This window comes from Patagioenas fasciata, chromosome 3, assembly GCF_037038585.1.
Source record: "Patagioenas fasciata isolate bPatFas1 chromosome 3, bPatFas1.hap1, whole genome shotgun sequence".
Lineage (NCBI taxonomy): Eukaryota > Metazoa > Chordata > Aves > Columbiformes > Columbidae > Patagioenas > Patagioenas fasciata.
This window is the reverse complement of record NC_092522.1, coordinates 29,673,034-29,700,079: the sequence shown is the minus strand read 5'-3', so window position 1 is coordinate 29,700,079 and position 27,046 is coordinate 29,673,034. Positions and strand designations below refer to the sequence as shown.

Genomic DNA, 27,046 nt, shown 5'->3' with positions numbered 1-27,046 from the left:
GTCCACCATGCTGTCCGCTTTTCACGATCTGTTCAAACATGTGTAGCCATCATTAATGCTTCCTGCAACCGAGAGGCACAAACAGGACATTTTACCTACTAATTGCAAAGAGTTTAGTTTATTTTAACTTTCCCTTTCAAAATCTTTCGTCCTGTTGCAAACTTCAAGTGGGTTTAAATAAAACATTCTTGTAGCTATCTAAATCCATTGCCTAAGCCCACGAGCGTGACTAAGTGTATCTTTACACACTCCTTAGAATAAAATACACCAGTAGTATAACTTCAGGACATTTTAACTGCTTTGTTTCTCACAGCCTCTTCTACATACCATGGGTTTTCCTTGGTTGAAGCACTTCGTTCCAAAAACAATACCTGTCTTTCACCCTTTCCTATAAATAAGCCAAACCATTTCTCATCACTAAAGCGAGTGCTTTTGAGTGTCTATGACAAACACTACATTGCACTATGTTAGGATATTTTTAAATTTTCATCAGGAAGTACACAAAAATGACCAAAAAAAATGCAAATACAAATGTTAGGCTAAGTCCTGCCGTGATCTGAATGGTGTTATTTCATGCATACATTCCTTCTCACCATCTCTCCTTCTCAAAAGGTAACTTACCCTTCTCTCCACCTCCTGAAGAGCTCCTTGAAGAGCTTCTGTTAACTTAAGCAGTGACCTTCCTTTCACATTTAAGCCTCAATATTGTCTTTGGATAAATAATCTCTTTTTTTTTAATGAAAAGCTATGTAGGGCACTTTTCTGATTACCATTACTGTGCTAATCCTACTTCTATCTAGCCTTGCAATGCTTCTGTGAGGAGGGACAGTGCCCTTATCCCCTTTTCACAAGCAACAACAAAGCACCAAGTCCACAAGGGGATTTAAGCACCAAAAGGCAAGACTGCTACAGCCTAGCCCCTAGATGCCCAGCTCTCAAAGACTTGGGAGCTGGATGCTCCGTTCGTAGTGTTGATAGAAGATAGAACTGAAAAACATTAGTACAGCAAATAGAAACCTGTGGAAAACACTGAAAAAGGGGATATTTTTAGCATTTTCCCCCTTTCCTATATTACTTAAGATACCTAACATTTTAACATAAGCTTGGTTCTCACAGATAATACTCAAGATTCTTTGCCACATTCACAGGAGCTAAAAAAACCCCACATTTCCATTTACTTATCTTTTGGCCCAAAGAAGTCTGACATTTTTGCATTGTCAGTTTCCAATGGATCCTTAGAGAACATGCACATATTTCCCTCCCCACTGACAGCCTAGCAGTTTGAGTGTTCTCCTACAAGGTGTGAGACTACTCAAGAGAATAGATACCAAGGTCTTCACCACATGAGTTTTTAAGTCAGTGTGACTTGGGTGTTGTATTATATTTTATGCATCCCTATTAGGCAATCCTGTCAGTCTACATTGAGTGAGCCTCCCTAGGTGGTGGAAGTAGAATGCTTCATGAGAGTCCAGTTTGGGTTTAGTTGTGAGTTACAACCAAGCTGAGAAATCTTTATGTACCTACCAAGCTTATAAGCAAAAACTTGGTCATCTATCAATTCAAAGAGCAAGTCAGAAGTTTTGATGCTCTCACTGTTGTATAACTTCTAGCTAGTCCCTATTTCATGGATCTTCACCTTCCTTGATCTAGGCATTACGGAGCTTACAAACACACAGGAAGCAGATACTGAAGTTGGACCCATTCTCTGGAGTCAACACCATACCCCTGACTCATCTTTGGGCTTGCTCCTCCAGCTGCTTACCATGCTTTTTTACTGTTTGCCCTGGGCTGTTCCCTAGATCCAAAAAAATGCCCTGCAGGGACCAGTGCTTGGGAACTTCCCCTGTGGCTGAAAGCCCGCAGAGAAGCTGCTGGTGAGCACAGCAGCCAGGCAGCCGAGAGAGGCTGCAGTGTGGCACCATCCAAACTGCTAGGCCAGAAAAGAGGTTTCCAACCCACCACTCTCTGCCAGCATTCCTTGGGAGGTTACCAAGCTCAGGGTGATCAGTTCCTTTGTTCCTGATTTTGTTGTGAAGGGAGAGAAGATCTGCATTGCTGGTCTCCAAAATTCCCGTACCCAGTTTGCTTTCTTTTTCTTTAACTCACTGTGGCCTCACAGTCCACAAAGTGGGAGCCACAGCATCCACAAAGAAAGGGACTCAGGAAAAAGTAGGAATTTCTTTCCAGTTACTCCTCTTTAAGACAAAACAATGACGTAACAGTGGTTCTATGCCTACATGGAGGACACATCTGCATTTCTTTAGGAGTGCCTCCGACAACAGTTTTTTGCCTGTGTGAACACTGGCAAGACACAGCATACAGTAAGGACTCCCACTTACAACTCCCCTGTATAGTTTATTCTGACAGATATCCCAGAGGTAGAAGGGCTGTTCCCATCGCTATCATTTGCATGCAATTGCATTGACATCCCTGACAATGTGCTGCTTGGAGACAACTCATAATCTGTTAAACAATTGTTCCTAACATAAGAAAATATTAAATAACATCCACTGAGGCAAATATTGCCTCTCCATCTTCAGGGACACAGGGTCCCAGAGGCCAGGAAACAGCTGTGGCTTTGCTGCACAACAAGCATGAGGGATACTCCAATGAACTCTTTGAGTATCGCAGGGAAAAGCCTCTTGGGGACTCACAAGCGGGTTAACAAGGCCAGGAAAATAGTTGGTCAGAGGAACACCATGACGAAATCCACTGCTAAATTCTCTTCAAAGGCGGGGGTAAAATGTACATGTGATAGTTGCAGTACTCAAACTATTTAGCGACTTGAGACACCTCTTTAAAAGGACTCAAAGGATTCCCTTACCAGGAAATCAATTTCTATCACAAAGTCAATTGGGTTAGCGGTATTGCCTGGCCTGAGGAGAAGTTGTAAGCGTCACTGGTTCTTCTTATCAGCTCCAAGAAGAATTGAGCTAGGAACTGGAGAGGGCAGGCTCATATAAAGGACCTGGGATTCTGGCTTGTGCTGTATTTGGCACAGTCTAAGCGAGACCATTGGGAGGCATAGAAATATGTGGAGGTGCAGCACAGAGCACCTTGTGCTGCAGAAACACAAATAAGAACTGTAGCATCTCAAAGGCAGCTCAATTACTCATTTGAGTACGGCTGGCTTCTATGATGAGCATCTGCAGCACTGGCTACCTTGTGAAGTGCCACACTTCACATTTTCTAGCCTGCATTTTCCACAAGTCAGTTCTATTCACTACAGTATATCCATACGTCAGCCTCTACGCACTCAAATGTCAGACCCGTTTTGGATTATCACTTTAAACTAGTCACAGCAGCTTTAAAGCAACAAGAAAAACATTTTAATTCCTTCCAAAGTGTAAGATCGGATTTTCCTCAGTCACTGAAACCAGTATTTTCCTCCACTCACAAAATACACTATCACAGAAGAATCAGAAAATGTCTTTCCAAATAATAGCAATCCTTTCACAACAGCAAGTCTCTAGAACACCCAGCTTCGCCAAAACTACCGTATCTCCTGAATCGTTTTGCTACATATAGTGCTTTATTTAACGGAAGCAGTCCATCAGCTCAAACCTCTAAAACGCATGAGGACAAGAAGCACCTCAGAAGCATGTGTTTATCAGAACCAGCTGACTGAGGTCACCTCCATGCAAAGAGCATGGAGCAACCTACTGAAATGCTCCCTGCCTACCATTCCCAGCCTCTTCTGCAAGGTGGACCTCATCAAACTGAGATCCCCACCTCTTTCCAGAGTCCAGCACGTAAATTCTTCATTCTATGTCCCTTCAGTGATGCACAAGCCAACTTCTGGGACACACTGGTAGAAGTTCAGAGACCAGCAGGCAGACATGTTCCCTCACTGCTGCAGCACAAGGGAATCACACTGAGGTAACCAAGAGGAAACCTCTGCTCAGTAACTTGTAGCACAGACCTTGGTAACAACAGAGGCTGGTGCCCACTGCACTTTCAAATACGCATGCAGGTCTGTCAAAGCCCCCCAGAAGCATCTTCAAGTTGGTGTTATACATTTTCCCATGGTCATCACACAAATACAAAACTCAAAATATTTCCTCCTCATTTATTCCCCGATCAGTGAAAGGAGAATCAGGTTCACTACAGTGGGAAGACCTGCTCCTTGTCAAACTTGCTAATTCTCCCATCAGTCTGCAGCAGATGAGAAACTGGCCTCCTCATTCCAGACCACAGCCTTCATCATGTTGAGCGAGGATATAATTATGCTGGTTATTGAGATAGCAGGTCCTTTTTTTTTTTAATGTCTCCTCAGTCTCCTCTAGTAGATCTTCACTGGAGCAAACCTAGACCTGCAGCATTAGAAACCACAAACCACTATTACAACTAAAAGAACTGCTTAGTAAATACATTTCTTTCTCTACCTGTGATCACTGGGGCAGGCGTGGGGGATACAGCCTCCTTAGCTACTGATCCATCAGCTGGACTTAGAGCAGCACAGGTCCTGTGTCACAGACAGCCTAGGAATGTGCAGTAGGCAAACATCATCTGCAACTGTCATATGATTAAAGATTGTATCGTAAAGCTTAAGTACAAGGGACAGATTAATTTCTAAACAATTCTGGCATTTACAAACTAGTGCATCAGAAGGGGCATCATGTAGATATGGGGAAGAAAAAAAGAGATGGTTTCATTTTTTATGAGGAACGCAATGCATGGAAATACAATGTTGTTTATAAGTAGACTTTAACAATTTGCAAAGGATAAGGGTATATGAATTTTCGCTCGTGTTTAGTCTTAGCTTTGAAAAAAAGTAAAGCAGCAACATCTAGTCACACTGATTAGTTATATTGTTCAAATGTTACTTCGGAAGTCAAAATATGGCCCTAAATCAGTACAAATAAGTCAAACTGAATTTCAAGCATCTATTCAATCCTTTCTTTGCAGAGATGGGTTTGAAGCCTCACAACTCAGGGGGGAAAGACACAGGAACTAACCAAATTTCCATCTTAACGTAAGCGCTATAACTGCATTCAAAGCAAGTACAGAGCTGCTCAAAGGACCAAAAGACTATTCTTATGGTAGAATAAAAGTAAGAAGACAAAATTCTTCTCTTACATCCACATTCTTTTGTAGAAGTCAATGGCATTACACAGATAAACAAATCCCCTCAGTATCTCTTTGTATTCATTACTAGAGTGGGAGTGTGTCAATGTTTAAACATCCCATTGAACAACTTGATCTCTCTTTAAAATAATGATATATGGCCTCAAAAATGTACATCCTTAATAACAAGACCAAACTATTTTAAGCCATAGCCTCACTCTAATAAAAAACAACATATTACAAAAGCCTATAGATAGGTTCATTTGGGTTTACATGTTTTATAAAAGTTCTGTATAACTATTTATTTTACAGAAACAAATACGGATTTAAAAGTTCCTTGGGTGATACAGCATGAACACAATCCACTACATGCAGGCATTTCATACTTTAGTCAAACTTGACTTACACTGTTGTGTGTACTCCAGAGTACAGTGCAAGGACAGGCTGAAAACTGTTCAAAAACGTATTTCACCATACCACAAATAACAAAAGTAAGACTAACTAAAACAACAACTTCAACTGACTCATTTTGAATCATTACAGAAAATGAATGCTAATTTCAGCCAGTAATATAGATAAAAACTACTGGTTCCATGTCAACAGTTGTTATTTTGCATTGTCACAGCAAATACGTCACAGTAGGTGTCTACCATAAGGAAAGTTTAAATTAAAAAGAATACATCCTTCCAACACTAGCAGCTGTAAAATCTTCATAATTATCTGTATGTTTTGAAAAATAAAACAAATTAGTGCAGAATAATGGAACAAGAGTAGCTGAAATGGAAAGTGCACAAAAGCAGTTGTATGTATTTTATGTATAGCATCATTCCTTCCCTGTCCCTGAAGTACTGTCCATACCAAGAAATTAACAACAACAACAATGACAGTTTGACAAATGTGACATTAGCATGAGATAATTTTCAGAAATTAGAAGGATCATCAGTTGTAAGAGTCACACATTGCACCATTCTTAATAAAGGACAAAAATACTCTTTAGCAGTGAGACTTCACCATTTAATTGGCCAGGATTTGTTTTGTTTTGTTTTCCTCCCATCTCAAGAGAAATAAAGGAAAAAGCATGTTTTAGTTGCATCAATTATATGGGTCTTCCATCAGCTTAAAGAAGCCTATTGATTTACTGATTACAGCTACGGCCATCAAAAGCCTTAAAAGCATTTGACAAGACCTAACTCTCTGCTCACTTTTAGCTATACGAGTCACAAAAATGCATTAACACATTCTCCAATGAATGGATTTCATTAAGATTTGTTTTATGTTCTTGTTCAGGATTTAATGCAGAAATGGACTGATATGTTGAATTATCACAGTAGAACTTCTTGAGCTTCCAGAACATTAATTTTAAAACACATTATCTATCATCTCTGTGTTGTACTTTTTTTTCTTATCATCTATAAAAGTCGTTTTAAGGAACCCAAGTCATACATTTCTAAATGCATAAAGACGCACACACAAAGCTAGAAGCTTCTCGTCTAGTAAAAGCCAGACAAAAAAAAATTATACTCAAATCAAGCGATACTGAGAAAAAAAAATCCTTGATAGTGAATAGATATTTCAGTGTACTGACCAACTATATGAAAAACATGGATGAAAACAAAAGCATCTCAACAGTTGTTAACTTCGGAAAGAACAAAGATCAGAAAGAAACAAAACCCTTCGTTTCATTCTCAGTTTGGAAACACATGCTTAACATGGAACCTACAGCCTGTTCCCTTATGGTTTTTGCAGGCCTGCTGCTTTCGTGGCCAAATGTCTTGTTTTAATCAAAACCAAGAGACAGACCTACAGTCATGAACTTCACTCAGCCAAAACTGATTTTACAGGAGATCTTGAATAAACTGGGACTTGTGGGATTAGATACAAAAGGCTACAGACTCCAGATCAGCCACTGGATGCCAGATTGGAGAGGATAACATTCACTTTGCCTTGCACAGGGTCAGCCATAGTAATGGCAAGAGAAACAAAATTTCAGCTAAAGGCACTCTATACATATAGCATCATCTTACTACTGATACAGCAGTTTTTCATGTGCTTTTTGCAAGGTTTGGCTCTGGCAAAGTGCCTTCTCCAGGCCAGACCCCTCTATTCCATTATGTTGGGGTTTTTTATGCTGAAATTAACCCACTGAACTCTGGAAAGTAGACGAGACTTTAAACTGGGAGCGTGGAACAGAAAACCTCCTGCATATCTGCTACCGTCTTCCAAGTCAACTCCTTTGGGAGCTTTAAGAACTGGAATAGCTTAACCCAGACATTGCACCTCATAAGGAACACCTCAATATTGCTCTTCCCCATGCACAATTAACTTTGTCCTTTTCAGTACTTCCACGCCTAAAATGGTCACTAAAATGCATTTCCCTATTCAACAGAACCTCACTAGATCACACTAGAATGTAATTTACCTGCAGCACAAGGCTTCTGAGCTGGTCCTCTGCAAATACTGAATTTCACCCAGTGCTACTTGAAGATTCATTGAAAATTATGGAAATTTATGAACTGTCAGGAAACCAAACATATTGTATCAAAAGGAAACAGAAAACTATACACCACCACAGAAATGTACTTGCTGATTTCAACAAAAGCAGCCCTGTTCTCAATATGAAAATACTTTATTGATGACTGATGTTATTTACTGAAAGCGTTGCAGTAGTATGAGGTATCCCAGCACTGTCCTGGACCTGAGTACCCCGGCACATCACATGCAGAAGAACAACGCAGAGTTTGGCACGTTCATACACATGTTCCCTACCAACACAACAGCTCAGTAATCTGCAAGTGACAGACATGGGGTGTCAAACTCATTTTCACCGGGGCCCACATCAGCTTCTTGGTTGCCTTCAAAGGGCCAAATGTAATTTTAGGACTGTATGAATGTCCCCTGGTGAAAATGAGCTTGACATCCCTGCGATAGACCCACAGCAATTAAGACAGCAAACCCTGCCTTGGGGGAAGCACACCCGTGCTGCTGCTGGACCCAAACCGCTTCAGCTGCAGCCAGGTGTGCATCTCCGTACTGTGCTGCTCACTGCTATGGGCTTTGAAGGGAAGGCAGGCAGGGCCAGGTTGCAGCAGACACAGCACCATCAGGTTAAGGACCCTTTGCAAACATTTCATTTAAATGAAGACTTCATTCAAGTGCAGAAGTATGGAAATAAAACTAGAACACAAAAACATTTTTTTTCAGTTTCAGAGCTGTTTATTATAAAGTTAATTTATCTCATAGGTCTCAGGCAATGGTACAAGGTTAGGAGCCCCAGGTTACAGAATGTTTATTGTACTGGGACTTTACAGTCTCCAATGGAAGTAATGCCATAAATCATGGAAATGTCTGTTATTCTCAGGATTTGTGTCTGAAGGTGCTTTTTCTCTCCCTCTACAGGGAACTCACTGCATTCTCTGTCAAAGGGTGCAGGTTTGCTTTCATACCTGACATCTCCTTGGTGTATTCCCAGGGGATTTAGTGAAAGCAAGACTAAATTCACACAAGCCTTATGCCCTTTAATCTCCCCTTCTTCCAAATTCCTAATTTTGTCAATAAATCAGAAAAGCATCTGTGACTTTCCAAAGCCATGTAAACACAGGACTTGTTTTTGCCATCCTTACACAAACACAATCATCATGTACCTCAGTAAGAATTCTGACCATGGAAGGACTGCAGAATCTAGCTGGCATTTATATAAACTGAGAAGTATTTCTGTCTCCAGTCATTGATAAAGCACTGGAATATCACAAAGTATCAGTATTCTCTATAACATACTGCACCATTTGAATTGGGGGCCTTGGCCATGAACCAGGATTATAACTGCTATTGTTATAGTGCTTGTATACTGTGAGTATATTACATTACTCGAGAAAAACATTAATATCACATTAGCAGTAACCATCAGAGGCTAGTGATTCTTTACATACTACACTGTTTTACAGCATGGGCTCATTTTCTGTCCCATTGGGTGTTCTGGTCTTTAAATATTTCAATGCTTCAAACAAATTTTTGTCAAACAAGGACTACAGGCAACATTTATTTTTCTAGCTCTACTTGGCTAGTATAGAAACATGGCTTTTAGGCATTAAATACAAGACAAGCAGGATTATGGTGTCACTTATTTCAAAGAGGAAAGAACCTTAACTTCGAACTTCATCCAAAGGTCTTCTTGTGAGAAGAAATCACAGACGACCAGATGAGGTTCACAGGTCTAGGTGGATGACACTATATATTCTTTCCTGTGTGTGCTGTCATAAGGCCATTCCATTCCAGGATGGGCTGAGAAATTCTCAGTTCCTTCTTTACTCCAATATGTGGAGAGGAAATATTGTGCAGCTTCTAACCCTAGCATAGCTCTTCTGGTTGACACTTAGTGCATTAAAATCTGTCTCAGTTGATTTGCAACCTAAGCAGCAGCTCTTGTTCCTAATAACACTAAAGGAGATGATTCAGACCAACAGAGTTTGAGGTGAGTCTTACTGCAGATGGTGTGATATAAACATGAACAAAATACTAACTCTAACAAAAAATCTGCATGCCAAAATACACTATTACCTTTAGTCATTGAAAGTGCAGCAGCCTACCAGTCCCACATCTAATATGAAAGGCTCCCCAAAAAATTCCTTGTTAAAGTACTCATTAAAAATGGTATAATTAGTACTGTTCTTCAAGCAATGCTTCCAAAAGAGGCTGCTTGCCAATTACTTTGTTATTACAACAGAGCCTCTTTCACTAACACCCCCTGCCTTTAAATATAACACATAACAAGAATGTGTTTTCCTCAGTTCACCTGCGACTGTGGATGGATGTCACATAAAAGTACCTTTAAGTGAAGCACTTATTCAGTAGCTGTTTCTGTTGACCAAATTCCTCTCCTTTTAAAGGGAATCCTCCCCAAATTAGGAACATTCCTATATCTGTATCAACTCAGTATCTGCTGGCACTACTTAACTTGCTTGCATGTGCCAACAAATACAGTTTGACAACAAGCCCAAGGTTTATTTGGCAAATCCCAAATGGCCTACATAGTTTCATTGTGGGTCACACTACTACCCAATCAAATGAAACCAAGAAGGGGGAGCCAAACCTCAAGCTTTATGGGTCCATTTAAGCACTCATCCTGTGGGCATCCCAAATCATCTCAAAGGCCAAGCAGGCAGGCCAAGACAAGAGAGGCAACAAGGAACTGGCATGTTTCCATACTTCCCTTGTGCTGGCCAGCACAGCCCTGCCTGACGAGAAAGGACACAATCCTTGTCTCCGAAAGAGACGGAGGTTCGGAGAGGCTGATGGTTCCACATTCAAATTGATTCACACAGCCATTGTGTGTGACAGTATCACATTTACAGCAAAGCTGGACTGGGTCTAGCAAAAACTAGAAGGCATATTGCAGAAGAAATGGGCTTCTAAACCCTGAGTCGCTTCTCCTAATAAATCTGAATCGCACATCTCTTTCTACCGGGTTTAATCTAAAAAACTTGTATTGATTACAGCCCTCAGGACTTGCTGAGTATTTGGAAATGGAGTGCTGTCATTTTACCTGTGGTGTCTAGCACCACGCTCTGTTATAATACTTTCTTAATGATGGAGAAAAAAGAGGAAGATACAGAGTATAGCTTCTGCTGCATGATTCCCCCCACCTCCAAACCTCAACTGATTTATTGCATCGTGGTTTTGGCACTGAAAGTCAAAAGACAAAATTGTTTTTTAATGAGAAAAATAATCTACAAACTCAATACAGTTTTGAGAAAAGCCTTAAATAACTGGTGTTGGAAGATTAGAGAAGCAGCCAGAAGTTGATGCAATGTAACATTTCAATTTTTAAAAAGAGGGCAAGATTCACTGTAAGAATAGCAAGTATTTTTCAGGAATGCAGCTTCCAACCCCTTCTATAGGAAAGTTGCAGAAACAACCTATAGAAAGAGCCTCGCAATTTTAGGTGAAAATATGGTCTTGTCAAAGGCTATTTCTCCAATAATACTGCCTAATCGGAAAGAAAATTAAAATAATTCTTTGAATAACTGGGAATTTAGCTGCTTATCAGGAAGGTTGGTTTTGCCTTATCAGAACTGACTACATTTGTAGTTAAATCGTCTTCAAAAGGAGCTTGATCTTGTGATCCTGCCTATTCTCAATCATACTAGAAGTTATTAATGCCTTAAGTAACCCCACTGATGTCAATGGAAGCATTAAAAATGGCAGAACTTAGGCTCATAGCTTTAAAAAAATGCACATGCCTAGGTTTAAATGAATACATAAATGAATACAGGGTCGCAGGCTTACTGAGGGACCAGCTTTTGTTAAGTCCCTAAGTGAAAGAATCCGGATAACAGTAATGCACATTTACATGCAATTGTGAAATTCGAGGCATTTTCCACTCCACAGTTTTCCAAGAGCAAGACCTGGTTACAGTGCACTAAGAAAATAAAAAATTGTCTACCCTCAGCTGTCAAAACGGCAAACTCTCTGCTCACTTGTGACAAATCTTCCCTTTCAACTCAGAGAGGCAGCCCCAGCCGATCCCACAGCACCGGGCTCTCCCTTCCCAGAGACCATCTTGAATGCCCGCACCGCGTTCCCAGCCGAAGCCGTCGTGCCCCCTCATTCCCGGCCGGCAGCCGGACCCCACCGGTGCCCCAATCCCCCGATTCCCCCGCGCCGGGTCCTGCCCCGGCGCTGCCCCCACTGGCCCCTCGGGCGCGGGTCTCGCTCCGCAGCGGGCACAGCCCGGCCGGCAGCTCTCCCCGACCGCCCCGCTCTGCCGGCGCACCTGCAGCCGGAGCCCCGCCGGGAGGCGGCCGCCCCGCTGCCCGGCCCGGGGGCTCTCCGCAGGACTTGGGTTGCGCAGCCGGCCGGCGACACCGGCTTTGACCGCGGCACCTGGATGCGTCGCTTCGGCGGAACCGCCTGGGAGCGGCCGGGGCTCAGCGCGCCTCCGCCCGGGGCTGACCCCGCCGAGGAAGCGGCAGGCTGTTTCGCCCCGGTGGGAGCTCGCCCTCATCCCCGGGGCGCGGGCGACGGCGCCTCCCCGCCGCCCCGGTCCCCCCTTACCGTTAGACCTTCGCACGATGTTCTCCAGAAACGTGTTCTGAGGCGCCACCAGCCCTCGCCTTCCTCCAGCCATAGTCGCTCTGCCGGAGCGCGGGGCGGAAGCTTCGCTCAGGGCCGCGCCGACCCGCGCTCTGCCGCGCCGCTCCCCGCACGCCTCATGCCCCCGCCGGGACCGGCGCGGCTGTGCGGCACCAGCCCTCCTGCCGCCTCCCGCGCACCGCGGCCCCGCGCCCGCCGCCGGACCTCCCGCAGCGCCCCCTGCCGGCCGCCGCCGCCCCGCGCCGCCGCGCGGCAAGCCCGGTGTTGCAGCGCCATCGTCCGGGGGCGGCGCGGCGCTCGCTGAGGGGCGGCCGAGCGAGCCGCCCGCGCGGGGCACGGAGCCCGCCGGTCCCGGGAGCTCAGAGCCGCCACCGGCACCGCTCGTAGCGAAACGCCGGGGTGCTGCTGACCGCAGCCCGCGCCGCCTGACGGACCGGCTCCCCAGCGACCGCGGAGCGGGGGGAGGCGGCGCCCCGGAGGAGGCTCTGCCCGCCAGGGGGCAGGTGGCGCTTCACCGGTGCGCCCCGGGGCTGAGGAATTCGGCGTGCTTTACAACCCCCGGGAAAGCCACGGCGGCAGCTGTCCGGGAGGCACCTCCGTCCGCCGCCGCGAACACACCGGAGGCCTCGCTCGCACCGCCCGACCGGCTGCCGGCGCGCGCCGCACGCTTGCCTGCCGTTATTGCTGCGGAGCATCATGCGGTCAAACTGATTAACAGCTGGGTTAAAGCGGTGAGGTAAACTATTTAAATGTGACCTTTGACAAGTCTTAAACTCTTTGAAATATTTAATTTTCAGCCGTCTGTTGTTCAGGGATTAAACGACTTTGTTCTTCCCCCTTACCAGTCTATCGGGAAATGGCAAATGCTCAGATCTCCTCAACTCAAAAGGCGACTTTTCTTGCTGGCCTTGGCACTGACTTGCTGTAACGCCCCGTGTAGCACAGCACCTTCAGGCTCCACAGCTCAGGGCACGTTCAAGACACGAGTATGCTTCCACATGACCACACATGGGGAAAAGCTATTTCTCACAATAAGAGCAGACAAAGCATGGCAAAGACAATGGTCCGTGTCACCCAGGCTTTTTAACGTTAGCATGGCAGCCAGGCATGTGAGGGAGCTGTGCCACGGAAGCCGCTTTTAAACTGGTCATGAACTGTATAGTGGTCATCCCTGGATGCGCTGCCAAAGTGAGACAGACTAGGAGAGAAAAATCAAGCACCTGAAGTTGCAAAAAAAGATACAAATTCTCCCTGGGATGTTGTTGGATCTTGAAAAATCCCATTGAAGCATTTATTTGCACCTTTACACATGTAAATCTATCCCCAACAACTGTACATACCAAGACCCGGGTTTCTCAGTCCTGTTAGCTTCAGCAACGCAGGCCAAACCTGAAGAGGTCTTAAACTCCATGGCAATTTCCCCAGAAAAGTTGTAACTGTAATCTTTGACATAGAATTTACACAGCTGTGAACAAGCAAGAGTGAGGTGTTGAAAAATTGGGATCCAGAAGACTGTGTTGTTCCCCCTCCAAGTCACTGTGCCAGAGGGCTGGGTAAGTGCACGCTACCCCAGCTTCTGCCAGGCTCTGCACAAATATCTGTGTCTTGGGGATATCTGGCAGCTGGCATACATTACAGAAACTCTGAGGCCTGTAAAGAAAAAAAAAAAAACAAAACCCAAAACTTTACACTGAATCAGCAAGTACGTAGAAGTGGGAGCAAGGGGAAACAGCACAAGAAAGAAAAGCCGTATTTTTTCTGGAACTCCATGAAGTGTGGGCTGGCTGCAGTTAGTGTTGCAATGTGTGGTCCAGTCTCCAGTTACCTGGCTCTGGCTATCTAATTTTTCAAAGCATCATGCTCAGTCCCACAAGTTCCATGGCAAAGGTACCATTTCGGCTATGTTGGGGTTTACATCTACCTTGTAACATCGCAGATGAACACAATGTTACAGCAAATCGATGATTTCTCCTTTATCTTCTACTTCCTTTAGACTTTCTCCCCACTGCAAAATATGATTCCTGCTGATGATATGAGTTTTTCACCACTAATGCAGGAGGACACTGTGTTAATGTTTCACCATGATTATTTTCAATCCTATACGCATTTTCTTGCCATTACTGGTGAATGTTGTAAATGATAGAAAGCTGGAAGCAAAGTCCCACTTAAAGCAACACATGTACACTGACTTCATTATTAGATGGTTACCTCTCTCCAGCTATAACTTTCATGGAAAAGTTGAAAACTGGACTTGCTTAATTCGCTTGTTTGCTAAAACCCATTGGAGAGAACTTAATACCTAACACTTCTACTTAAGGCTAAGATAAAAGGTCACAGTTTGCTATATAGAGGACATGCAGCTGTAGCTCATTATGCTGCTCTTTCAGGCTGTTGTTTTTTCTTGAAAAAGGCCCCAGGTCAGCACTTGTAGTACCCCAGTAAGTGACCGTCCCTTGGCTGCAGAGCCTTAAGCTGCTGTTTCACAGTCACTTTGAGCAGCTGCTGCTGCAAAAAGGACAGATTGGCTTTCAGCTAAGCTGTGTGTATTTGTCACCCCACTCGAATTGAAAACCAGCCTGAAAAGAAACCCAGCACTGGTGGTGAATGAGGAAAGGCAGCTGAAAAACCTCCCTTTTTGGCAGCAGCCGGTATTTATGCCAACCCATTTACTAACATGACTGCAACTTCTAGTGCTGATACACAGAAACACGTTGAAAACTCTGTCATCAATAAAAACATTAATTCCAGACATTTATTTGTGGGAATGTCACTAAACCTCATCGTAGCTATGAAATTAAAATGCTGGAACAGGACAGAGCTCCTTTCTTTTGTCTCATCACAAGGTTAATTCCTGAGAGACACTCCTGTAACTTCCTTCAAAAACTTCCCCTTAGTCAGCCATATAGTGTCTCTAGATTATCTGTTGCAACACCTAACAGATCTCACAAGAAAGCTCTTCCCAAAATGCAGCTAAGTCGTCTGGTCTTTAAAGCTACAAAACCTCATTCTTCTGCAGACACAGAAATCACCCACCTTTCTGCAAGTTTTCAAATGCATTAAAAGTTGCTATAATGTTCCCCTGGCTGCTCTTGCTGCCTTTCAGTCTGAAAAACCTCGTTCTTCCAAAGTTGCACAAGACCTTTGCTGTTAGACTCTGACAGTTCTTTTGGGACTTGTCATTTCACTTTCACAGCATCAAATCAGTGAAGAAACACAGTGGTTTGGGAACTCTCATACACATATTGAAAAGTACTGGTTTTATTCAAGATCTTTTTGATTTCTACCTTATTTTGCACATTACCTTTTGCTCTTTGTAAAAAATAAACAGTCAAATAACAGAGTTATAACAACGCAAAGTTATAATACAATGCCACCAACCCCAAAAACAAAAAGAGCATTTGATCTTTAAATTGAGTTCCATTTTCATACTACCATGTGGCTTTCGCTAAACTGTCAAAATAAAATACATTAATTGATAGGATAACAAATTACAGAAGATAATGCACAGGTTAGTCTGCCATACAGACACTAAATTAAAAAAAGGAAATTCTAAATTGAAACTAAGATGAAAAAACAACTATAATTTTATTATTTTTTTACATTAAAGTCCATAAAGCAGTTATTATTCTATAAATTCTTAACCCCAAAAGTTTGCAGGCTAAGGTCTCCATCTAAGTACACACATATACGAATACCTAGATGGTTGTGACTAACATTATTTGTTATCTTCTAGAAAAAGCAATAAGAAACAAAAATCAGATCTTAAAACTAAAATGAGTCCATAGGTTAAAAAGTGCATGTATGTCTGTCAAAAGGAAAGAATTTGGGAAAACATCTTACTGAAACTGATCACTTTATTTCTGCAACTCATTTTAACCAAAATGCTCCAGACACTGGCAAAGTTCAGCCTGAGGTTCCTAAAGGTCCAATTGTTTCTGCAGTCTAAAATTAAATTCAACTTTTAACTCAAAGAAATATCCAGTTGCACAGTAGACTGTAGACCTAAGAATTGAGGAATGTTAGTATTCCCAAATAGCCATAACATATTTGTCAAAAAAGAAATACGGACACTTTTCCAGATTTTGAATTACTAAATTTTCTCTGTAGTTTTTATGGGTAACAAATATGGAAAAATAATTTTAAAAGTCCTATGTTCTGAACAGAAGAATAAAACCTCAAAATAAAACTGATGAGTACACAGCCAGTCTTTTATTTATACATCTAACATTTGGAGTGTGGGCTAACAGGGGAGAACTGTTCCTTCTTAGAACAGCTCAAAAGGGCACAGAAAAATTTTCTCCATTTGGACAGCACGTCCATCTCCATTTATTTCAACAGGAGGTGGCATGCTGTCCTTCCAAATTCAGGAAACTAACAAAAAAACACCACCACACAACTTAATACCAAAAAGTCCCCACACATGCCAATTAGGACGTCAGCTACTATCACCGCTCCCCTCACTGCAGATGTCTCTACCCAAGCCTGCCTTGCCCATGGTCTCTCCCAGTCTCAGAGCAGAGGCAGTGACCCACTGAAGTGTTATTACCCAGAGGAGGAAAAGAAATTAACCACAGTTTCTTTGGTTCCAGGTCTGGCGGTTTTTTTATTGTGTACTTTGTTTGGCTTTGTTTTTCCTGTGTCTGTGTCAATACAGAACACGGCAAAATGAAGCAATTCAAGTGCAGCTTGCCTGAATTATAATAGAAGGCAGGGGACCCCACTAAGTAATTGTAATAAATATTTTATTTGCATGCCCTGTCCACAATAAGCCTAGGAACTCAGAGTTCTTGGTGACAGTTTTATATTAAGTAGCAAGGAGCACTACAGGCTGTATTACTAAGTTACTGACTACATTTTTATCTCTCAGTTGTGGTCCGTAGTCCCTGACTTAACAATATAAAAAAATCCACTTTTAATCCTACATGTTCATAATACGCTGTACAAAGAATAAAAACAAAAAGTAGCTATTTTAGGCCCAAATTCAGAAAAATAACTCATAGTTAGGAACACACTGCTGCTAGCTAGCAGGTCTTCCACCTCTTTTTTTCTTACTTTGTCCCTAACATATCCCCTCTTAGCCACTATTGTTGATCTAAACCATGTGATTAGCTTTCTGAACAAACTTCAGGTTCTGCTATACAGTAGTTTCTAAGAATGTAGTAATACAAAGAGGAAATCCCAAATAATATGGAGTCAGAGTCCTCAAATTATAATATATAGCCTGAACTCTGTAGTTTAATTTAAAAAGCAGAACAATCTTAAAAACCTCATTGTTTGTTCTCTGGACAGGAGCGTCCTACCTGTGAGGTTGACAGTGGTAAAGACACTGCTGGTGCGTCTTTTACAGTAGCCTCTCCCAAGAAACACATCTCAAAAGGTACCCAGTATAAATCTGTACTCAACAAAGTGAGTAAGTTTCTTGCACATGGCTTGCATTTCAAAGCTTTTGCCTTACATGTCCTCAGAATTCCTTTTTTGGAATTATATGTATTATAAAGTTGATCTCTTACCTCATAACTGTTCTGATGGTATCTGCTGCTTGTAAGATTTCAGTTTTAGAAGGTTCGGCAGCAGACAGAAACCAGCCGTCCCTCCAAAAGAAAGCCCTACAACAGGGAAGAAAGAAAAAAGGAACAAAAATTTCTCACTTCATTTCAAAGTTGTACTGAGCCTAACATTTCACCATGTATTTGCCACTTACTGATCTTCCTGTCAACGGGCTGGATTACTCCTAGTATTTGCTTTTTCTGTTGACAGAACTTTGTTGCATTCTTTGACAGTGGGAGGGATAGGCAGAATTAGCAAAACAACTCTGGAAAGAAAGAAAAACAAAACACACAAAACACTTTGTAAATAGCTTAGTACTGCATTTTTTTCAATTTAAATATAGCTATTACAATTTTTTTCATTCTAACCTCTTACTGTTATCTTCTGCAGTTGCACTGAGAAAAATTACTAATTATTTTAAGTTTGATCATATCTTAACAGCGTTTTTTCCAGGGTGTTTATCGGCACTGGACTTATATAAAAGTTCTAGTGACTAATATCACATGACCCTAAAGTCTGATGGGCTATTGATTTTTGTAAACACTTGGGATACCTGCTGTGTTTTCTTCACACCTTCTCTAATTTTGGTTAATTATTTTTTACAATATATTCAGCTAAGGCACTGCCAAGTACAATGTTCACAAGCAGCTCACATTTCACAGATGTTCAGTTATAAATATAGATGATCTATGAAATTCGAAGTGTTTAAACAAATAGAACAGGATTCCTTTTTGTACTTCCATTGATTATTTTGAAGCAAAGATTGCTACCAGTTAATTGATACAAAAGCTTCTGTGTAAAGTTACACAGTACAGTGAAATATCAGGACACACTTAAAAAAAGATGCACCGTAATATCCAAACCTATCTCCAGCTACCTAACCAAAACACAGTGTATGGCACATGGGAAGGTGAAGTCAGGGAATGAGGAGAGGAGCTGGGACACACACTTGTCAGAAGTAAACATTTATACATGAAACATCAGCAGAAGCATCATCTATCAAAGATGCCTTTAGCAGTTCTGCAGTATCCATAGGCAGTGGATCTCTGGCAGCAGGCTGAGAGTGCAACTCTGAAACTTAGATCATCTCTTTGGTTTTTCAGAACACTAGATGTCCAACACAAAGGGACCTTGTAACAGGGTCCCAGGCTACAACATATTTCAAGTTTTAATTATGTAGACCCTTGAACCAAGGATAAAAGCCACCTTCATTAAAAGGGCTGTAATGTAGATGAAAAACAGTGAATTAGACATGAGCAAGTAAAAGCCTCCTCTCCAGTATAAGAGTATTAAATATATCAGTTGAGAGTGAATTTAAATCAGTATTTTTCTAAAAACTATTGTGGAAACCAATGATATAGCGAGATCCTAGTAGTATCCACCGTTTTCACCCTTAAGTTATAAAAGCGTGAGTTTCCAGTTTTCTTCTTGGTTTAACACTCTGGCAGAAATGCTGTGAGCTGCTAAATCTTCCCATGGAGAATCTTCCTAGTGTAGACTGACCCTTTATGTATGCATCCATACCCTCAAATGCAAGATTGTGGATTTCACTTTTACATTTCTGTAGTTTTATCTGCAGCAGACAGGAGAAGAGAATCATGTTTTCTGAAAGTGTTATATGATAAAACCTGAAGAGCCAGACACATCCATATAGATTTGCTTGTTGTTGGGTTGGCTTTTTGTTTGTTTGGTTGGCTTTTTTTTTAACAAACAGACCTAAGAGAACAATTTGTACTCCTATAAAAATCCAGGGAAATGGTATCATGGTAACAATTTCCATGTAGGATTATAAATCTTACATATTTCAGAAAAATTAATTAACAATTTAATTTTTATTGCTTGCCAACTCCATCCTACAGATATTCTCAAAGTGGAACCTCTTGCTCATCCTTCCCAAACTGCATAACCAAACAGTGGATCATCCAGTCAGCCAATCAACAGTTACAGTAGGAAAAGATCTGATATCCGAATAGTAAGAATGCTTTGGTATCTACACAGTCCAGTCACACTGGCTGCCAAAATCCAGTATAGCTCCATAACACAAGGATTTCTAAGAAACTGTATATACTTTTCTATAGAAACCATGAAATGGAAAACAAAATTACATACTCCTGTAATACCTGAGGAACCTTCTTTTGGTCACGCACACACTTAAATCACAAAAAGCCAAGCAGGATAAGCTATGGAGAATAAAATTTAGCAGGAGGTGCCAGTATGCTGTAGCATGAAATGTTATTACAGCCCAGGGTCCAAGACAGAGAGCAAAACAAGCTGCCGCTGCTGGTTACTACACCAGACTTTATCCTTTTTTTTCCACATGCAAAGATACGTAATCTTCCTCAAATGAGGTTCTTAACACTACTACCTTTTGTTCTTTCAAATCCCTCATGATTACTCCTACAATGACATCATGTCTCAAATGGATGGGCAGTACAGGGTTACAGTAATTTTACCTGGTTTGTTCACATTCACATATTACTGATGTTTCCTTTATTCTCCCTTATTTTTCCTAACATTGGTTACATACACTGATTGGAACCTCAGTAAACAGTAAGCTATTTGGGGCAAGGTTATCTCCTTCACGATTAGGCACACAACATAATAACATACCAGAGCACAATTTTTAAAATTCTGGTATGTGTTAAAGGACATTTCTCTCAAGGAAGTGAGTGTTTGGTATTATTATCTGCAAGGAGAAAATCTTGCACAGTATGTTCCTTTTGTAAAGTTACTTCACAAAAGGAAAACAAGGAGAAAACAAAATAGGAGGGAGCATAAACATTATTAACTCATAGCAAATGGTCACCTTGTCAAGTACAACAGCAACAGACAACTGGACAAGAAAGAATAAAGCATAAGTTTAGCACACATTTCACCAAGTGCATGAAAGCACTTGTGTTGCTTTGCACAAAGCACCAAAAAATCCAGATGCCATGCATTTCTTATAGAAGTCCAACAACTTTAAGCATTGGTTAGGTGAGATCTGCTTTTCACTGAACAGTCCTATGAAAAGCAGTAACCATGCAAAAGACAGGAGAAACAAAGCACAACAACAATTACAATGCCTGGTTTGTCTTTTTTCTTTTTTCTTTTATTTTCTTTTTTCTTTTCTTTTCCTTTCTTTTCTATTCCTTTTCCCCCCTGTGGGAAACAACTGGTCCTAAATCCAAAGTACTCGTAAAGAGATGCTGCCATTTCAGCCATGTACACAAGCTATTCATACACAGACTGAGAATCTTCACTGACAATACTGAATGCTAATGTTCAGATTCAAAGACAAACTGCCAGCTGCTACCAAAATTTACTTTGAAGAAGATATAGAAAAATATAAGTAGTTAAATGATGTCTGTAAACTGAATCTCTGAAACGACCTATTGTCCTGAGTTGTCTATGCAACATGAGGTTAAGCCAGCTAAACTCAGTCTTTTCCCACACTGTGTCATGATAATCAACTGGACACAGAACCCTCTTTACTTTCTGTAAATGGTACCACTTACCAGATATTTAGGTTAACTGTAGAGAAACGAAACAATGAGACTGAAAGGACTGATCAGGAACACCTATCCTTCCTGTCAAGAAAAAGAGGATATTTGGAAAATTTTTCATTTTTCTTTTAAAAAGAAAATAAAAACATAGTGTCAGTGGAACTCACTGCTATAGAAAAATCACTGAAATAAGAATCTACAAGTATGTAAAGGTGGAAAAGATATTTTCATAACACATCTAAAGGAGTGGAAATTATATTTTTTAAAAAGATACCAAGCTTTACACTTCAGAGCTTCAACAAATTATTGGAAGGCCAAGAATAGGCTCCTTGCCAAGACAGAATGGAAATCATTCCATCTCCTCCAAAATTAGTTCCTCTGTAGACTTTGCTGTTCCTGTCAGGATCAAAGTACTGAACAAGATGGATTTTAGTACTAACCCATTACACCAGTTCTTGGATAAGCCCTCCTAAAGTGAAACAAACTAATTCAAAATACTATTTTTAACAGAGTGCCAAGTCCTAACATTCCCATCTTCATTCAACGTATCAACCACCAACACCATACAACACAGTCTAAGTCTCACTTTTTGGCAAAGGTTTGGGAAAAGTATGATTTGACCAGCTGTTGGCAGGTATTTAAATACAGAAAAGTGTTTACAACTGTGGACATCCTCAGACTTCTCAAAGAAATTGCAATATTAGTTCCCAATAACAAATTACCAACTGTCCTTATACAGAGAGCCTATACTCTATCATGCTAAATAAATCGCAAAGCAAATCTATCCAGGTTTGGAGAGCAGATACCTCTGGAAGCCTAGAACTGGAAGACAGCATTACAAAAATAAACAAAGAAAAAAAATCTCAAATCTGGAGGATATTAACAGCAGCAAGTCAGTTAGCAAATGTTTTATTGTTGCATTTCACTGGCCAGTTACAGAACAAATTTTTACTGATTTCTGCCTTAATAAAACATTAATACCAGAATGCAGAAATACTAATAAGTACCAGCTTGAGAGCGATGGCTTGATTTTTCAGAGCTGTAGAAAACCCATGCTTCCACCATCCACTGGTTCCACTAAAACATGGAGCATTTGGAAAATGTGAGAACATTGCATGGAACAGAGGAACAACCATCAGTCTGAAAGAACTAATAAATCTCAGCCTGTCCACTCTAAGACTCCCACTTACCAACCAGCAGGCAGAAGTTGTGTTTAATATAAAAGAAACACAGTACTTGATGGATGACACCTATATGTTTTCCAGCAGAGGAGTGAACAGGCTCTAAGCAGTGTAACTCATCTGAAATTACCTTGATTCCAGGCATGCTTTTCTTAATGTGTTTATGAAGACAAAGAGCACACTTCTTTATTAAACATTAATACCAATGGAAATTACAAATCTTTACATTAGAGCAAAGTTTCCAGGCTGGATATTGTCCAAAGGGTTCATGGTCGTCCCATTTTTTCTGTGTTTCACACAATACACATTATACAGTCATAATTTTTCTCAAGAAGCATTGCAAATTATTCTGAACTGTTTCTAAAAGGATATAAAAGACACAGATTTTAAACTGTATAAAGTGAAATTCCCAAGCCAAGTAACTGTCAAAATGTTCTTTCCAAAAGAGCTGAAAGTGTAAAACTGTCATCATGAAAAGGCCAAGCATGTGACCTGCAGTACTTTCCATGAGCTACAAACATCATAGGTGAGATGGACATAACATACAAGAAAGACATTGAGGTGTTAGAGCGAGTGCAGAGCAGGGTGATGAAGCTGGTGAAGGGCCTGATGAGGAGAGGCTGAGGGAGCTGGGCCTGTTCAGCCTGGAGAAAAGGAGGCTGAGAGGAGACCTTCTTGCTCTCTACAACTATGTGAAAGGAGGTTGTAGCATGGAAGGTGTTTGGCTCTTCTCCCAAGCAGCAAGTTGACAGGACAAGAGGAAACGGCCTCAAGTTGTGCCGGGGGGTTGGGCCAGAGGGGTGGGTTGGTTGTTAAGAGAAGTTTCTTCCCGTAAAAGGTTGTCAGGTATTGGAACAGGCTGCCCAGGGAAGTGGTTGAGTCACCATCCCTGGTGGGGTTTAAAAGATGTGTAGGTGAGGCTCTTAGGGGCACGGTTTAGTGGTGGACTTGGTAGCGTTAGGTTAATGGTTGGACTCAATTATCTTAAGAGTCTTTTCCAATCTAAATGATTCTACAGTAATATAGGCATGTGAAACCATCTAGTGTTTTAAGAAATCATTTTGTTCTGTATCAACAGTCTTTTCTTTCCCATGGCTCTCCACTCAACAGTTAATACTATCACTGTCCCTCACTGCAAGAGAATAATAATGAATTGTAGGAGTCCACAGTCTAAGAGGCTGATTTTAAGCAATGAATTCCAAGAACCTGCTATAACCAAGACAATTGCAAGAGGCCTCAAACCTGCATGGAGCAACCTCAGAAGTGACATGGGTTTGAAGCTCAGTTTATTAATGCATAGTGAAAGCTGTTCCCCTTTGAGCTTCTAATAAATCCTTTTAGCAACTCTGTTAAAAGGAAGAAGCAACTGCTTCACCTTCCTTGTTTGCAACCTCTTCATTCCTTAATTCCCCTTCTCTCTGTTGCAACCCACTTTGCACTCCAGCAATCCCACCCCTCCTGCCCAAACACAACCTTTCCCTCCAAAACTGTGATTCTGGAAAGTTTTAAGAAATGCATAACCTCCAAGAATGAAAAACTGTCGGCTCATAGAAAAAAATAATCTTTAGACTGGCCCAAGACATACCTTGTCAATGCATTGGTTACCTTGCTGCACTCTATGGCTTATGTTTAGAAAGAAAAAGAATAAGGATTCTTTATATGTAGTTTCCGCAACAAATTCAGGACAAATCTCACAAAAAATGGCCTACTTTAGCATACAACAGGTAATCAAGGAGCACCCAGATACTGAATGTGACAGAGGAACTATGGAGGAAGGGGGAAATAAAAGAAATTAATTTTCTTAAAAAGGGGAGGTGAAGGGAAGACTTCTATATAAGAGAAGGCATATTCCAAGGCAAGCCAACTTTAAGATCACATAGGGAAAAACCTCACTATGCACATTTGCTAATATTTAAGTGTTTGACTTAGTGAATCTATACTCTTTTAACATACCTCTGAAATGCAGTTTTAACAGCAGCCATGTGAATAACTGAAACAAAAAGGGGCAAGCTCTTAACACAATTCTCCTCCCAGTCATACTGACAAGGAATCTCCCTTCCTCTCAGGAAGACAAGACTTGTAACAACTTAGTATTCCTGAAAACTGTAACAGTTTATTAAAATTTTCAGTAGCTTTATCAGTTAAATACTGACAGACATATGCAGTCATAATGCTGCACGTATGAACAAACCTCACATCCTTAGAAAATAAAGCTGAAAAGCCTCAAATGCTCTGAGAGAACTAAAATAACAAAGCCCAATTTCCTACAAGTTTTCCTATTGATTTTGCATCTACAAAGTGCAAACCTTGGTTGAAGATTTTCCTGTGGTTCTCATATTTGTGAGTCCTTTCTCTTATGTGAGTGCTTTTGTGTACATTAAAATGTGAGATTGCATTACAGCTTTTTTTTCCTTCAATTGTTGAGGCATTTGCAGGTCGTCAACCCCCTTTGCTTCTACCTTCTTCCTAGTCTCTCTTTCCAGCTCTTGGAGAAAGCAGACGGCAAGCACACAGGAGTCAGAACTTCTTTTCTCCCTGTCGAGGGTTTAGATTGCGGGGTGACAATCAAACCCTAGCAGATGTATTGTTAGCCTCCTCTTCCCCCCACTTCCCCCTTTTGCCCCTCCCTCTCCCCCCTTCCCACTAAGGACAGGTGATTGGGAGGGAAAGAAGGACAGAGAGAAGAGTTGAAAAAATTAAAGATGTTTTACTAATGCTACTAATAAGAATAGAGAAAATAATACAAAATATACAAAACCAATCCTGAAAAGTCTCAGCAACCACAGAGCCCGCACCCGAAGTCCTGGACTGGACCCTGCAGCCAGCCGGAGCTGGATTCAGTCTCTCACTAGGCCTCAGTTCGCAGGGATGACTAGCAAGGTCCTCTCCTAATGTCAGCCATAAGCAGAAGGGAAAAAGGAAAAGGACGAGATCCTCGTGATCTCCCACTTTTATATGAAGTATTCACGTGAATGGAATGTTATACACAGTTGGTCATTTTCTTGGTCACTTGTTTCTCGTTGCCCCTCTCCCGAGATGTGAATCTGTCCTTATCAATAAGTTTGCATTCCATTGCTAGGTTTACCAAAACATGTATCTGGTTCTCCAGGAAAATGCAGCTAATATGAAGGCTTTAGCTGACAGGCAAATTCACTAAAAGAGAAACTAGTTTTTTTAAAAAAACAGGACACTCCCGTTGCTGATGGTCAGCTACCAGAAGCTGTCACAAAAATGGTTCTTTAAAGACCACAATATTCCCAGACCAGCAAGAATCTTGATAATATTTTTTCACCATGTTCTAGGAAACAAAATATAGAAAAGTGCAGGATTTGACCATGTTGGGCTACTTTCGAGACAAGTATCAAACAGCAGCTCCCTACAAACATGGCAAACTACATCATGTCACAATCCTACTATAAAGCACTAGGGACACTTAGCAGTCACAAGGAGGGACACAAGTAGTCATTTTGCCTTAATATCACTGTAAGAAAGCAGCTGTACCGTTCTGGCTAGCACTCTTATATCAATCAACCCATCAACTTAGGGCAGACAGCTGCCAGGACAAAGTTTGGGAAGAATGGCTGAGATGTGACAAAGTATAATGGATTATGTCAGACAGTCCTGTGTGGCATGTGAGACTTGACTACAACAAATAGCAATGTGAACTTAAACAGCTAAGCTTATACTTCGTCCCCACATCAGGAAATCAGACAGCAAGTTACCACTGCATCACTAAAATCACCTTTAAAACATATTTTAAGTATAGCCACGATGACACTAAATATATTTGCACAGAAACAAGTGAGACTACCACATCTCCAGGTAAAGTAACAAGACTGTTCCTGTACTCAGTCTCTATCTTGAACCAGTCTCAGCCTTTTTTTTTCCCTCTTAAAACCTGGACATTTTGATATTAGCTGGATAGTGACACCTGAGCACTTGGTAACACACTAGAACTACATTCATGAAGTAAAAAAAACAAATAATTTCAGGCACTTGGAAAGAAAAAGTAGCACTATTTCGCACACACTTCGCAGCACCTGGAACCACCCGCAACGCTGCCCACTTCTGGTACCGTTTCCTCGTGCCTTTCAAGCCCTCAACCTGACTTGACCCTGGCTTGAAGCGTTCCGAGGAGCCGTGACTGGGAAGGCGGCCCCGCCGTCCGGAAGAAGCCACTCACCACACCAGCCCCCACCCCCCCAACCCGCAGCGGCTTTTACAGCCGGCGCCCGCCCCACCCCGCAAGGTGACCGCCCGCCCGCCTCATGCTGTGCTCCGCCGCCCCAGCCTCACCCGGCCACTGCCCCACAGCCGGGCCCTACACCCCCTCCTCTTCCACACAACCCCTTGGCTGCTGCCGCCGTGCCAGCCCGGCACCTCCCACCCCTCACCGCGGGCCGCAGCGCCACCACCCCTCACACCACCCCTCCGGGATCCCTGCGCCGCCAGGAGAAATAGTCCCCTCTCCCCTCCGTTCCCCGCCCGCCCCGGGGGCCCCACGGGGCGGCGGAGAGGCCCCGATATCGGAGCGCAGTGAATTCTCCCGCCGCGAATCCGCCGGCATCCCCGCCCCCTCGGCTAGATCCGGTCCGGCCGGCGCGGAGGGATTCCCGGGGGCTGCGCGGCGGCGGCGGCTGGGGAGCGCGGGGGGCGGTGTGTGGGGGGAGGAGGGGC

At 42.1% G+C, this 27,046-nt stretch overlaps 1 protein-coding gene and 1 long non-coding RNA gene across 3 annotated transcripts in view; both read right to left on the bottom strand.

Annotated features, from left to right (window-relative positions):
* The window catches only part of KCNH1 (potassium voltage-gated channel subfamily H member 1), a 185,953-nt gene extending 173,654 nt beyond the window's left edge, over positions 1-12,299 (bottom strand). The window contains exon 1 of one of the 2 annotated variants that reach the window (XR_011738212.1): positions 12,118-12,291. Coding sequence is in view for 1 of the 2 variants with exons in the window: in XM_071806014.1 (XP_071662115.1) it covers positions 12,118-12,190 (73 nt within the window). In the remaining variant the exon portion in view is untranslated. Of the gene's footprint in view, positions 1-12,117 lie in introns of both variants that reach the window. The other variant, XM_071806014.1, reaches the window with a different exon arrangement.
* A 1,062-nt stretch (positions 12,300-13,361) lies between these two features.
* LOC136100279 (uncharacterized) lies at positions 13,362-24,957 on the bottom strand. The gene is made up of 5 exons (XR_010651170.2): positions 22,196-24,957; positions 21,201-21,272; positions 17,858-17,968; positions 17,667-17,762; positions 13,362-13,806 (listed from the first exon to the last, which is right to left on the bottom strand). It is a non-coding gene; the product is annotated as an uncharacterized lncRNA (long non-coding RNA).
* Between the last annotated feature and the right edge of the window lie 2,089 nt (positions 24,958-27,046).